Source organism: Solea solea, chromosome 18 (assembly GCF_958295425.1).
Source record: "Solea solea chromosome 18, fSolSol10.1, whole genome shotgun sequence".
Classification (NCBI taxonomy): Eukaryota; Metazoa; Chordata; class Actinopteri; order Pleuronectiformes; family Soleidae; genus Solea; species Solea solea.
Genome location: NC_081151.1, coordinates 13,352,881 through 13,367,290, shown reverse-complemented (window position 1 = coordinate 13,367,290; position 14,410 = coordinate 13,352,881). Strand labels below are relative to the sequence as shown.

General features: G+C 40.2%; 1 protein-coding gene across 2 annotated transcripts; it reads right to left on the bottom strand.

Annotated features, from left to right (window-relative positions):
- Positions 1-207: 207 nt before the first annotated feature.
- On the bottom strand, positions 208-14,189 carry ak7b (adenylate kinase 7b). Of its 2 annotated transcripts, none has more exons than XM_058614608.1 (18): positions 14,084-14,189; positions 9,221-9,367; positions 9,028-9,136; positions 8,252-8,343; positions 7,151-7,261; positions 6,980-7,063; positions 6,458-6,546; positions 6,033-6,123; positions 5,415-5,492; positions 4,937-5,086; positions 4,675-4,803; positions 4,145-4,250; positions 3,599-3,724; positions 3,448-3,507; positions 2,241-2,435; positions 1,598-1,818; positions 688-837; positions 208-443 (listed from the first exon to the last, which is right to left on the bottom strand). In XM_058614608.1, exons 1-18 carry the CDS (start codon positions 14,180-14,182, stop codon positions 405-407), a joined length of 2,076 nt encoding a protein of 691 aa, XP_058470591.1. In that variant the 5' UTR covers positions 14,183-14,189; the 3' UTR covers positions 208-404. The 2 variants fall into 2 exon arrangements, with proteins under 2 accessions (XP_058470591.1, XP_058470590.1); XM_058614607.1 differs by lacking the exon at positions 14,084-14,189 and adding an exon at positions 10,014-10,357.
- Between the last annotated feature and the right edge of the window lie 221 nt (positions 14,190-14,410).

Sequence of the window (14,410 nt, the reverse complement as noted above, 5' to 3'; positions counted from 1 at the left end):
GATTTTAAATAATGGCCGGTGTGTAAATACGGCAGGGGCAGGGGATTTAGTCACTTACAAATCAGACCTAATCAAAATCCCTGCATGAACTGAGGGACACGTAGAAAGCGATGGCTGAAATAGTTTGACAAGTCTAAAAGACTCTAGGAGGGTTTCCTCTAATCGAAATGATGCGTGTAATTGTCTTACAGCGCACGGGAAATTCAAGAGTGAAAAAAAAACAGATTTTATTTCCATTATTTGTACTGTGTGAATAAAACCACAGGAAGTGAGCTCCACCTTCAGGTATTAGTTAGTTAGAGATGGTGTTTAACGGCAGTCGGCCTCCATAATGTTGCTTTACTGCTTTCTTCTGGCTGTGAACATCCATTACTTCTTCCTTTCTGTCTTCTGTCTCTTCTTCTTTAGTATTCATAGGTGTTGTTCTTTAACAGGTACTCGGCCTTGAATGAGACAAAAAACAAATCAAAATGTAGTGAAATTTAAAAGGATAGTTGAGTTTTTCTTACATGTAGTAGTGAGTTCAAATGTGATCTTTAGTGACTTTTGTGTTTGAGATCCTTATTTTTGATTTACATAAAAGACAATAACTGAGCCAAATGACCAAATGAGATAGCAGTAGACCTGTGTCGCCATGAGGGTAAGCTGTTCACAACCTGTCTGTCTGTAATAAGTTAAGTGTAATACCAGGAAGTCCACAGGGTCAGCTGGTTGTGTCATGCAGCATTCGAGCAGACCCTGGGTCAGAGTAGGCATGACATGCTCCATCAGGTAGTTCTTCATCGGGGCCGACTGGGCTTCCATCAGCTCCTCCTGCAGCTTCCCCTCCTCCAGACCCTTTGGTAGACATAAACATGACTCATCGAGCACCACAACATATCCTACAGTATGACATATTAAGCCAGTTCTTATACTATATTAGTAGCTGTGTGCTTCATTAGTCATATGTCAATAGTGAGCTCTCTAGTTTTCCCACAGTCAATGGAACAGGAGCAGTGCTCATGATGAGACACGACAACAGGAGCATAAGGAGGCACATGTACAAGGCTGACAATACTTTTTCTCTTTGTCTTTAAAGTAATAGTAAAGGTTCTTAAAGTGTTCTTATAGTAGGTAATGACAGATATTCAGAACCCATTATATAAAAAGTGCTATAATCCTTTTTGCCAAGTGTGCTGCAGCTGCCATCACCAGGAACCAGCCTGGAATATGGAGGCCAGCCCACAGAAGACCAACTCTATCCCACCCAAAAAAAGGATGACCTAATAAAAATGTGCCTCCTTAAGTCTATATCTTTGGAATGTTTTTGCTGCTTTATCAAGTTAAAGTTAGCCTTTTTCTGATGGGAAAATGAAGGTTGTAAACTACTCGCTCTCCTACACCAAAGTCCATGGAGAAAATCAAAGTTTTTAGCTGTGTTTTTCTCTTTGGACTTTGGTGTGGGGAATGAGCCGTTCACAAAGTGAAACCAAGATTCATCTCAAATCAGGAGAACTCAACTATCCCTTTAACATGCTCCAGCAGCAGCATTTAATCTAACTTATCGACGAATAGACAGTGTACACAGGTTGAGTGATTGAGTTTGACTAGCACCTACCCACTTCTCCCAGCGTGCATTCCTCTTTATGGCCTCCTCTTTCTCCCTCTGCTCCTCTTTTGCCCTCAGCTTGGACTCTGTCTTCATCCTCTCCTCAGCCATTATCCTCTCCTCCTCCTCCAGCTCGTGGCTGTTAAGGCCGTAATTCCTGGGCTCGCCCACAACATCACAGACCATCTGCATCAGCAGAGAGCAGTTAGGTTCCTCACTGTCGGTGATCTCTGGAGAGGATGACAGGGAACACATACATGTGTGAAAGCACCAGTATGAAGTAAACACAGTTACTCAATGCTTAAAAAGTCAAATCTATATCTTAGGAACATGTTTGAAAGATGTTTTGCCTGAATGCAATTTTATTGATTTTATTAAAAAATGGCTGATTATGAGATTTGTACTGTATTTTCTATAATGTGTGTTGAGTGTGTTGAATGCTTGATGGTGTATCTATGTCCTAACCCATATGTACTATTGCTTGTCTTGGCCAGGACGCTCTTGCAAAAAAGTTTTAATATCAATGAATTTGAAATAAATTGGTGATATAAAGGTTTAACTATCTCTTTTATTCCAAAATGGATGTTATTAATCTACAGTCCTTCTCCCTACATCTTTCCCACACATGATGTAAGTATGCGTTGTGGATTACCCAGGCAGACAGGGCTGATACCCAGCTCATCAAAGTAGTCCTCAGCAGTTTCATCCTCCTTGTTTTCTCTGTACATTGCCAGGCGTGGCAGGAAGTTCTCCAGTTCATAGTTGTTCTCCTGCACCAGCCTCTCAGGCATGTTCATCACCCGATCCCTTAGGAAATCATCTGTCGCGTCCAGGCTAAAAACAAACTCTGAGAAACACAAGGAAACTGTCACTGCTGCTGCAACACTGCTCACTAACTCTAGGGGCTGTACTTGATAATATTTGCTACCTGCTGTTTGTAGCTGGATTATTTCTAGTTTGTAGATGTGAGTGCCACAAGGGCTACAAAAGAGGTCTCAGGGGAGGGGTAGGGTAAGTACTAGGACAGAAGATGCTTGGGACGCCCCTGTTCTGGTAGCGCTCGGTAGGTCATTCCACCAGCGTGGAACGACACATGAAAAGAGTCTGGATTATCTTGTGTGGAGCTCTGGCATCGCCAGACCACAATCCTTTGATGAACAGAGTAGTCGAGAGGTAACATAAGCCTTCAGGAGCGCATTAAAGTAGGTGGGAGCAGACCCATGAAGCACTTTGTAGGCTAGCATCAGTGATTTGAGTTTGATGTGGGCGGCTAAGGGTAGCCAGTGAAGCTCAATGAACAGAAGGGTGACATGTTTCCTTTTGGACTGATTGAAGACCAGGGGCCTCATGTATAAACCGCACGTACGCACAAAAAGACAGCGTACACTTTCACGGCCCTTGTTTGGTACAAACCTGGGAGCAACGTGCGGTTAAGTGTCCATCGGCATGTAGACCAACCTTCAAGTTGAAAGACAACTCGCTCTACCACTGAGCTACCGTCGCCCCCTTTAACAGTGCTAGCCACTACTCAACCTTCAGGATGTCCAGTTTACAATTATGAATAAGAGTTTTTTAGCAAAGTGGACAGTAGTGACATAAAAGTAGTTTTCAGTGTCCAGCTCTCTTTTAAGTAACTTGATGACTTCATCAAGTTACTTAATGTCTGTCGTCACTGCTGACCGACTACAATAGACATGATAGCTTACTGCCATTAGCTGTTATGATCACTTGTGTTTCGGTCTGACAGGCAAGCTCAACTGTGACAACCAGTGGTGGTTATATATTTCATATTTGACCTTCAACAGTGTCTCTCTCCAAGTAGAATATAAAAGTATTGAAAGGCAACACTCTACAGATACCTGGTGTGATTTTCTTCCCAGATGCAGAAGCCTGGGGTTGCCCATCTTCTGATTCATGTTCTTTTACAAAAAAGAGAAGACAGAGGTGAATGTTAAGTATTCATCAGTTTTATACACAGTGCGTGGGTTTATGACATTGTCAGTGTCTCACCAGTGAAGAGCTCTTTAGCTTGTTCATATGTCTCAGGCAGGCCATCCAGAACAAAACCCTGATTTCTGCATGGGGGGGACATCAGTTTGTCCCTCACCACCTTCATCACCTGCTCGTCCACAAGCCCTAATGGACAAAGACGCTGTTGAAATCACCTCACAGGGACATTCCAGTGATTTGGTATTGTATGCAAATAAAGTTGTACAACATGTAAAATACAAGCAAATGATGCAGTAGATAAAGAATCATGGATATGACGACCCTTTTTATAAAACCAAACAAGTTTTAGAGTGAAAAATAAGACAGAAGTGCGATATCAGTAAAAGTAGCAGCATGTGTACAGGTGTAAGGTTACTTGACTTTCTGAGATGAAAATTCTAATTATGGAACATAGAAGTTGGAAATTTGGACTTCCGACTACATCTAGAATGCACAATAAGGCCCAAAACCATACCAAACCAAATTATTTTTATTTTAAAGCATTTAAACCTCCTACATACTGGACCTTCAAGAGTGAATTGATTTAAGTGACTTGATAGACCACACCTCCATTCTGCTCCATACTCTCCTTCAGAGTGTTGAGCAGTTCTTGGGCCTCAGATGCTGAATCTTCATCCTCTGCATCTACACCTGCATTCTTAAAAGTTTCCTCCTAGATTCACACCGAAAAAGAAAAAAAACACAACATTTGCAGCACTATCTACAGCTTATGCTCGGTTCCATTTACATTGGAACTCAGGAGTCGGAGGTGAGTGAGTTCACAGTGTTCCAGAGAGAGTCAGAAAAAAACATGGAAGCCAGCCTAGCCACTGTTTGCAACAACCAAATCCAAAATGAAACAGTACTGTGCGTATGAGTGATTTAGTGTGAAATAACTATGACAGAAGTGTTATTAACGGTAAAATTGGCAGAGTTTGTTTGGTGGCAAAGTTTCAGAGTTGGAATTCCAGAGGTCAAAGGGCATTCCCATTGAAGAAATAGCCCCTGACCTTGGGAATTCCGAGGTGTGACTACAAATGGAGTGCACCATTGTACAGTACATCAATGGCATGAATATGTGTCATGTGAGAGCTCACGAGTTTGGTAATTTCTTCAGAGATGGTCTCCTTCCGTGTAATGTGGTGGAGACTGTAGTGTTGACAGATCAGTTTGGACAGTGCACTTTTCCCCACTGCAGGAGGACCCAGCACACACAGACGGAGAGGCTGGAGAAAATACACACCACAGGATTACACCAATATTGAAAATAACCAGAAAAGTACAAGTAATATTCATTCTCCAAATATAAAACTATTCATGATTTGAACAGTTTCTAATATTTTCATGTTTCTGTCTTACCAGCAGTCCTCTGGTTTGCCTGTACTCCTCCGCCACCTGCTCTATGTTAGCCACCAGACCAGACTCACATGACCAGTTGATCGTGAATAGTGATTTGACCAAGATGGCCTCCATGCGAAGGTTGACCATCATGGATTCAATATCCATCATCTGTTAAAAAAGAAAACATGTCAGTAACATGTATCTTAAAAGAATAAAGCCATAGTAAAGATGCTGATTCACCACTACATCATTAACACTGTTTTCATAGTGATATGTCTTCTAACATTAAATATTGATAATTGCCAATATAACTGCTCTGATCTAGTAATCTACATGTTTTTGGACTGTGGGAGGAAACAGGAGAACCCAGAGAAAACCCAGAGAAAAGCCACTCACACACTGGCAGAACACGCAAATTCCTCATAGAAAGGCCTTTGGGCAACTAAGATTTAAAGCCACTGCCTCGTGTGTCCAGATATAAGCAATTACAACGTACACTTAAGTCCTGTGTGAGGAAGGCATCTTCAAATGGCGTACGCTTGATCTTCCCTGATCCAAGTTCAGCAGCTATTGCCTGGTGGAGTGTAGAAAGAATGGCAAGATGATGTGTTCAGGTAGCATCACATTTTCAGCACATACACACTGAACAAAAATAGAAATGCAACACTTTTGTTTTTTTCTCCCATTTTTCATGAGCTGAACTCAAAGATCTAAAAGATTTTCTATATACACAAAATCCCCAAACACTGTCTAAATTTGGGAGGAAAATACTTGTGTGTGTGCAAACTAAAAATCTTGTCTGCAATCACTGGCCCACATTTGTAGTATTTGAGTATTTTGTAGTATAGTGTCATCGAAAATGTTGATTCTGACATTAAAGTAAAGGTTTTCTGACACATTGGTTGGTGGTGTTCTCACTTATGCTGAGCACTGCCACTGATCCCTTGAACCACTCACAGCCAGACTGCAAGCAGATATTATAAACCTTTCAAATGGTTTGATTAGTGGGTTCCTGTTGGTTTATTGGGAGTTTGGAAAAGGGAGTCTCCTCATTCTTGTTGCAATCAGGTTTTTCCTTGGGCCTGGTCATATGAGTAATATATACTGTGGGTACCTTCACGATGTCTTCCATAGTACTGCTGGCAGAGTCCACGGCAACCAGGTAGTGCGGCTTGGGCTGATGTTCAATCACATTCTGAATCACTCTGAAAGAGGAAACACTGTTTTTAGCGATGACATTGTCTCATATTAACCTTCTTCCAGTATCTGGTTTAATCGGATTATTTTTACATAGTCCCTGATTGTGTTTTTCAGCCTACTGCAACAAACATGATATCCTCCACAGTTGTTGATCACCACTGTCACTGAATTTCAAGTGATTTATTTAACTTGGTCACACTTTTGGTGTTAGGTGGGATTCAAGGAGCACTTGAGAGAGGTCAAGACAACCGAGATGCAAAGCAAGCTCTTATGCAATAACTTTACATCAGTAAAGAAAATTAAAAGATTGTTTTTCATGTTTGGAAATGTGTAACAAACCTTGCGAGGTCATTGATGTGAATCATAGGGATGATGTTGTGGCCATCTCCAAAGACAGGTGTTTCAGGTTCATGTCCCAGCCATGATGTCTAACAATAAGACAGAGGTTTGTGTAGTGTTCTTTTTTTTTCTACAGATTACTTTCAAATGAAGCAGACGCACATTCCAACAGTATGTGCCCATATGTTAACACTTGAAGAATACAATACAAGAAACAATACTATGTGAATTAACAGTGTTTTATTAGCAGCGGCTGTTTCTTAAGACATTTTAGATGCATGAAAAAACTAACAAATCCAAATTAAAGGAATCAATAAAAGGTCTGAAAATAATAACAATAATAATAATAATTGTAATATTAATATTAATAATAATAAATGAAAAAAACTGTTGTGACATATGACATGGATTTCAATTAGTAGGAAGCAAGTCGAGCTTGGTTTCCGTGCTGAAATGAAGGCATACATTGACGTAGGAATTCTGTTAGAGTTGCAATTATCTACGCTGGTCTTTCAATCTCACCTTGAAAAAGAAGTGTAGGACGTGCTCTCCCATCCCATACTGAAGTCCTGATGCCACCACATAAGTCAAGAACAATGTTCTGTCCTACAAACAACAACCACAAAGTGACAAGTTGATATCACGTCTCAACACTCAGTATAAAATACAACAACTCTGGAATTTGGTACTCACTGTTTTGCCCATTTTGGCCACTTTCTTCTCCAGGTAGAGGTGTTGCTTGAAGTTTGGATGTGGTTTTCTTTTGACAAACATCTTGTCATTGAAAGGACGCTGTGGATTATCCTGTTACACAAAAACAGCCATGCTACTAACAATCATCACGTGGACACACTTTATTGATAACCAAACAAGCTGTGAGGACTAATGGTTCAGGTTTTTTAAGTGCAGCTGTTTCACTTTCATGGTTGCCTGAAAAAGTCTATTCAGCCATTGTACAAGACTTGTCTAGGAGAGTAGAGTATGTTCCATGCTTTAGGTACTGACTGACTGATCGTGGCTACACTGAGTGGAAGGAGAGGGAAAACAAATTCATTTTCAACCTTGTGAAAATGGTGGTGGTCAAGTAAGGAGGACAAGTCATCGGCATGTCAATTAAAACCATACAACTGTATTGGGCCCTCAAGATGATATGTCTTTCCTGCTCCCCCATTGACACGAGTATAAATACCACACATCGTTATCTCGCCTGTAAAAGAAATGAACAAATGAAATGTGGATTTTAAGAACACATAGCTGGAACCAGAGGGGGCGGGGTTAAAGGGTGGCTCAGCCCCTCATTATATGTCCAGTAAATATTCTTTGGTACAGCATATAATTGGTTAAGATGCTGCTGATTTTCAGTGGAAATACCCCATAACATATTTATGGTCTTTTGCGAGTATTCCAACGGATGTGTACATGACTTTGAAGCTTCTGAGGCTATTCCAAGGGGATCATTCCAACTTATTTTATGGCAAAGAAAGGGCATTAATTGTGTTAACTTATGTATCGTAAATTTTAAATTTGATCTTTGGAGTTTCTTTATTTAATCTATATAGTTCTATATAATTTGACCTCATCTGGGCCTGGATTTGGACACAGTTTTTTAATTTTGGCCCCTTCAGTAATTGAGTTAGATGCTTAGACAGGAGACAATCATACATTGCTATTATTAGTGTGTAATGGCCCTGAGTTGAGATCTTGAAATGCATGTGCTCTAAACAAATATAGTGTACACAGTGCACATTCCAAGTGAAGTACCTAATCTGAGACACGGCACTTGTGTCCACTTACCGGATCTGGCTTGCTGCATGCCCAAGTCATCACTGTGGAAATGAGGATGAACATCTTTGGTTCAGAGAAATGTCCTATTTCATTGTGAAGAGCTGCAAGCACAACACATGACACAGAAAACATTACCTGATTTATTCACTTATAGATTTATGTCATCAGTTCAGTTGTGTTAGTGTGACCTGGCAATGAAATATTTGAATTCAAATCCAGTATTAATAGCTCTACATGCTGTTTGTTTGACTCTGTAAATCTAGGAGAAACCGCTCCAGTGTCCCACAACACCATTATAAAGGTATCAGCTCTGAAACAGTAGTAAAAGCACCAGTGGACAGTATTTTAGTTAGCTCTAGTCTTCAGTGAAAACATGGAAAAAGTGATTTTAGCCACAAATAAAAGACTCACTCACTCACATCTATGTCCGCTTAAGTCCAGAGATACTATAGCATATGTTTACTGCTTTATCTTGGTATGAACACAGAAGCTGCTGGTCTACTGCTGCCTTAATTGGTAAGTTTTTGTCACTTAAGTAAATCCAAACAAAGGATTTCAAACTGAAGTTACAAAATAACTTTTGTGCAGTGGCTAAAAACAGTTTTTCCACATGTAACCACTGATACAGTGTTGACTGTGTGTCAATACTTCATAGAATCCCACTTCAAAGGAGACACAGCACCACAACGAACAGAAGGTCCACTCAGGACGAACAAATCACAGCAGAAGATACCAAACACAGCTAACAGTGGATATCTCAGCACTGTCATCAGAGCACTGCTTACCTGAAACGGCCCACAAGGCTTCTTCCACCTGATCCTCATTCTGGCTGACGTTATAGATGATGACGTCGCACTCCATCAGTTTAAGGAGCAGCTCGTCCCTGTTCAGACCCTTACAAACAAACATGTCGAACTGAGTACAGACTGACTCCTGACTATCTTATGCTATACGGCTGTTATTGGGTGAAGTACTCACAAAGTATTTCTCCAGCACGTGTGGGCTGTCCTCATCAGACATCTCAGAAACACTTCCTACAACCTGCACAACTCCAGATGTCCTCTTGTCTTTCTCGTCCTCAGCATCAGGGTCAGCGGTCGGTCCGACCAAACGTTGACGCAAGAACTGTGAACATGTTAACTGTCCGTTAATGTTGAATTGCTTTCACTCTTTCAATATAACGCTACCATGCCAACACTTTGAAAGCTTAACAATGTTTGAGAGAGAGAGAGAGTGGAATCATTCAATTAGCAGATGATGCAGTTCTATTTACATCTGTATTTCAAAGAAGAAGATGTAAGCTGCCCGAGATGTGAGGAAGGCTCAGAGATACTGGATTTTATGACTGTTAATTCATTATTCTTCCACTTTATCCTCCACATGAGGGTGGGACAACATCCACTCTCACACTCACACCTAGTGTCCATTTTACCTAATCCCAGAAAGTCCCTTATACCCAATAACTTTAAAATGGATAAAAGAACGTTTGAAAACCCAGAATTCCTTTGGCACTTTATACAACAAAACTATCTCAAAAGCAGTCTATTCACCATACTGTTAATTGGAACAAAGTAAATATTACTAGAAAGAATGAATGGCTTTATTTAGTAAAAATGTTCTCATGTGAATCCAGGAAGATGCAAACAATGTCCATGTCTTCTTATGTCTACTGTCGTCAACTGCCTGATGACCATCTGATGACCAGAGCAGTGTCCTGGCTTTAACTACTGACTGACACTGACACTGACATTCCACATTTCACTACATTTACCTTGGTGATGTACTTGGACGAGTGAGAGTCTATGCAGTTGATGAAAATCCGTTTGGGTAAGTGCTTCACTGCCTCCATCTTCAGCCTCATAATCTCCTCTGTATCCTTTCCTTTTCTATGCATCTCTTTCTTCAGGTTTGGACAGACTTGCCGTCTTTTATGTTCTTCTTTTACAGCACTTATCATCGGTAATGTTGGATTATTTCCTTCTATATTTAAATTATTTTTCTTCACCTTCCAAATATATTGTGTCCTCTTTGCTCAATGCAGCTTCTTCTCCTTCTTCCTCTTCTTCTTCTTCTTCTTCAACAGGTGTGGATCAAAGCACAAATGCCTTTGAAGGGACAGTTAAAACTAGGAAGAGAACTCTGAACTGCGATGAAGAATTCTGAAGCTTTGAACTGTGATGAAGAAGCAGAGGATGAAGCTGAGGAGAGGATGGGGGGGAACTGTGATAAAGAACTTCAAACCGTGGAGGGCAGCATTACAGCCTGAGGGAAATATTATCTAGAAGGAGGCAAACTGAGGAAAAATAATTGTTTTTAGAAGGAGAAAAAACTCAATCAGCACATTATGGAATCAGAATAAAAGAATGAGGATGAGAATGAAGGAGACCCTAAAACTGTGATTAAGAACTTCAGACTGAGGGGGGCAGCATTATACCTCTCAGTGTACAAGCTTCCAGTTATTATTATTATTAGTAGTAGTATCATCATCATTATTATTATTAGAAGAAGAAATAAATCTTTATATCATCAATATAGATGTTTGATTAAAAATGTTTTTATTTGTTGTCCTTCTGTAATTATTTTTTGTAAGGTGACCTTGAGAGTCCTGAAAGGCGCCTCTAAATAAAATTAATTATTATTGTTATTATTATTATTATACATGTACTACACATGCTGACGTTCCACACGCTGTCTAATATATTTAATGAATGTGTGTGACCTAGTTAGTCTTTCTGATCAGTTGTAAATGTGCAGTGAAAATGCACAGGGTGAGGCAGAAAGTACCGTGCCGCACTGATAGGGGGCAGTGCTGAGCCCCATAGGCACAATGGGTAACAGGTGCATATCGCTGTGAGGGCGGTTTTTACAACAGAGTGGAGGAGATATTATTGGAGAAGGATTGGGCGCATGGACTTAAAAAAAAAATAAATAAATAATAATCGAATGTGACCTTATATTAATAAATATTCTTTTGTTTTTCTTGCTATCATATTGATTAATTGATTAAAGCATAATTAAAAGCTTTTAAATCAACTAAATGTTTCGATTACGGTCAAAATTGAAATATAAGGTTCTATTTTAGCTTTTATTGTTAGGAGTGCCTCCCCATTCATGAACCTCACCACACGTCACTGGTAGAATCAGCTTTGGTCAAATCTCATGTGTTTTTAAGCTGTCCAGACAAACTACATACAATGTGGATATGCTTAAAATCCGATTTGGGCTGCAGTCTAAATTAGGCCTAAGTGCATTCAAACTCTCTTAAACTCATCTTGTCTTCTTTTCTTGACCTCATGACGTTTGCCAGCGAGGTCAAAGAACAGAAGATAATGGACTGGTTGGACGAGCCAATCACAGTGAGCTGAGGGGATAAAGGGAAACAGGTGGAAACACTGTGATGATTTTAAAAGATAAATACTTATTATAGAGATATAAAGACTTTTCCTATATCTATTAAGTTTTGTTCCCCTCAGGATGATTTGTAATTAATATGGTGATCAGTCCAATTTTCATTTAGTGCCATTTGCCCCAGCAGATAGATGTGTATGTGCATGTTTTACAGCACTTATGTTGCATTACTGCCCTCTTCTGGGTTTAATCACTGCATTAACATGTGCTTTGTTTTGTTTGTTCTGTTTATTCTTGGCGTCTCCTAGAAAGTGGCATTACTGCCTCCTCTCATCTCCTGATCCTTCTCTCAGTTCCTGTCCTTCCTCCTTTGCAGTCCATTAGTCAGTTATTCAGTTCGATATTCTTGGTGTTTTACAGCAGTTGTCATCCTCCTCATCTTGGCTCCTCCCCTTTCTTACATATTTTTTTGGGGGGAATTCCTTATTCCTTTATTTATGCACCTCAGAGATTATGATGATGATGATGATGAGGATGATGATCAATATGACAGCGATCAGGATGGCCCACACCTTGCGGTTCTTCCACCTGCAGTTCCTTTTCACCTTGATGGCGCTGGTCTTAAACTGTGCGGCTCCAGCCTGCAGTGCGTCCGTTCTGTCCACCAGGTCACACAGCCTCTGGTCACGTTCCAGCAGTTTGTGCATATTCACTTCCATCACAGCCACCACCTCGTCCACCTGGGCCTTGGTCTGCTGCAAGAGCTCGCCACAGGATCTGTTGACATGGGCTGACATTGTGAGATGAAGCTAAGGTGTGTGTGTCAGGTGGGAGCAGTTATATTATGTAATGACTTTCTCTTGTAACTTCTTATTTGAATGATGATTTCAAACTGTACACTAGGGGGTGTAATGCTCACAGTTCTCTCTGTCGGTTGAATCAGTGCCTTCTTCTCTTTATTTAACTTCCTTTTTTTTCCTTTGAATCCTTTGAATTGTTCTAAAAGTGCCTGGAAAACAAATCCAGTATTGATCTTCTCTTCATCTTCTAATAATCCTCCGGCACAGCGTTTCTGCTCTTCACACGCTATATGTTTGACAAATGTTTGTTTGAGACATTGTGTAAAAGAAATTACAACTGTGGTGTAGAGGAATATGGAGGAAAGATGCAGTGGTTAACATTGTTGCCTCACAGCAAGAGAGTCACCAGTTTGGATCCCGGTGAGGAAGCTGTTTTAGTCTCCTAATAAGGGAACCAATCACACGATGACGAAAGAGACTTCTAGCAGCTTTTGTAAACATCCAGCAGTCTTGATTTGGCTGTTGATTCTTTTTTAGGTGACTCAGTGATGGACAGGGATGGGACCCTATGTGAGCTGGGATTGGCTGCAGCTCATGTGGAGGATAAAATGGTAGAAAATGAACGAAGGAAAGACGCAGTGGTCCTCGTCCAGCGGACGAATAACACTATTTAGTGAGGACCAAAGCAGTTGAACATGGTTCCTCTGATACTGAAGGACCCACAGCATCTCAGAGCAGAGAATGATGCTGAATTGTAGACGATTTCAAACTCACTTTTTAAACACTTGGCAACATTTTGAGTCATTCAGATTTAGAAAGGTGGGAAGTAACACATGTTCAGCAGTAGGGTGAAACAGTCAGGAGAGATATTGTTCATGGCTTTACACTGACTTTAAAGGTTTTGAATCCTCTTGTCAACAGAGCAGTGATTTGCTGATTGCTCCACATCACATCACATCAGTTTTTGTAAGGGTCACCAGGGCAACATCATTTCATCTGTCTTACATCTGTGATCTCCATTCATTCCAATGAAATATAAAGTCCTATGGGAAACTTTACGAACCTTCAAACTAAGGGCTGAGTTTGCACTTTTACTGGAGGAGCTGAAGTGGAGCGGACTGCTCTGTCAGTGTCAAATACAAAACACCATCTGCTTATATTTTGGTCAAGTGTCCTTGAGTATCTTTTAAAGCACTATATCAATAGAATGTTTGTAAGTTTAACTCATTGAGCTTGTTGACACATTCATACTGTATAAGTCCACATTCTCTCTCTCCTCCTGGAAACCTTCTGAAGTGAATTTCAAATGTATGGATTTCTTCATTCTTAAACCTAAAATGCACACATGTACAGAAGAGGATTAGATTAGATTAGATTAGATTGGAAACAAAATATCTGTGATTTTTCATATAAAAAACATTTCATATAACCATATCTTTTCAAATAAGCATTTGTCATGGTTATTTTGATAGTATATTTATTTTTTCAGACTTTTTTAAATTTTGTTTTCAAATATATAGTCTTGTGTGGCCCTAATCTTCTTTCCTACATATAATAATAAATTGTTAGAACTATCTACGATCTCAGCAGCCTTCTTTGTCATTTTTATTTTCTTTGTTTGTTTATTGGTTTGTATTTTACCGATTACCATGGTTTCTCGAACATGACCGTGTGTGTGTGTGTGTGTGTTTACCTGGGCGATGTATTTGGATGAATAAGAGTCTAAGTTGTTGATGTAAACTCGTTTGGTTAACTGCTCCAACTCCACTGCCTCCATCGTCGGCTCCGCCATGTTAGCTGTGTTGTTGACAGTGTGCCGTTTCCATAGAGACGCGTTCTCTCTCTCCCCGCCCAGCCGGATCAGCTGGAACAGAAGCCACGCCCCCCTCTGGCCGCTGCGGTTAGTATAACAGGTGTTGTCCCAAAAAAGTAAAACAGCAAAGATACGTGTTTGGTTGGTGCATAAATATTTGAGTGTTGCTACTCCCTATATATCCTCTGACTATATTTTAATTTGTTT

Bases quoted from the DNA above. Each gene is read 5' to 3' on its own strand.
- ak7b (XM_058614607.1), bottom strand. From the start codon at position 10,199: ATGATAAGTGCTGTAAAAGAAGAACATAAAAGACGGCAAGTCTGTCCA. The intron at 7,064-7,150 runs GTGAGTACCAAA...TGTTGTTTGTAG, and splicing joins TGGCCAAAATGGGCAAAACA to GACAGAACATTGTTCTTGAC. The intron at 5,087-5,414 runs GTACGTTGTAAT...CTTTTTTAACAG, and splicing joins TCCTCACACAGGACTTAAGT to ATGATGGATATTGAATCCAT.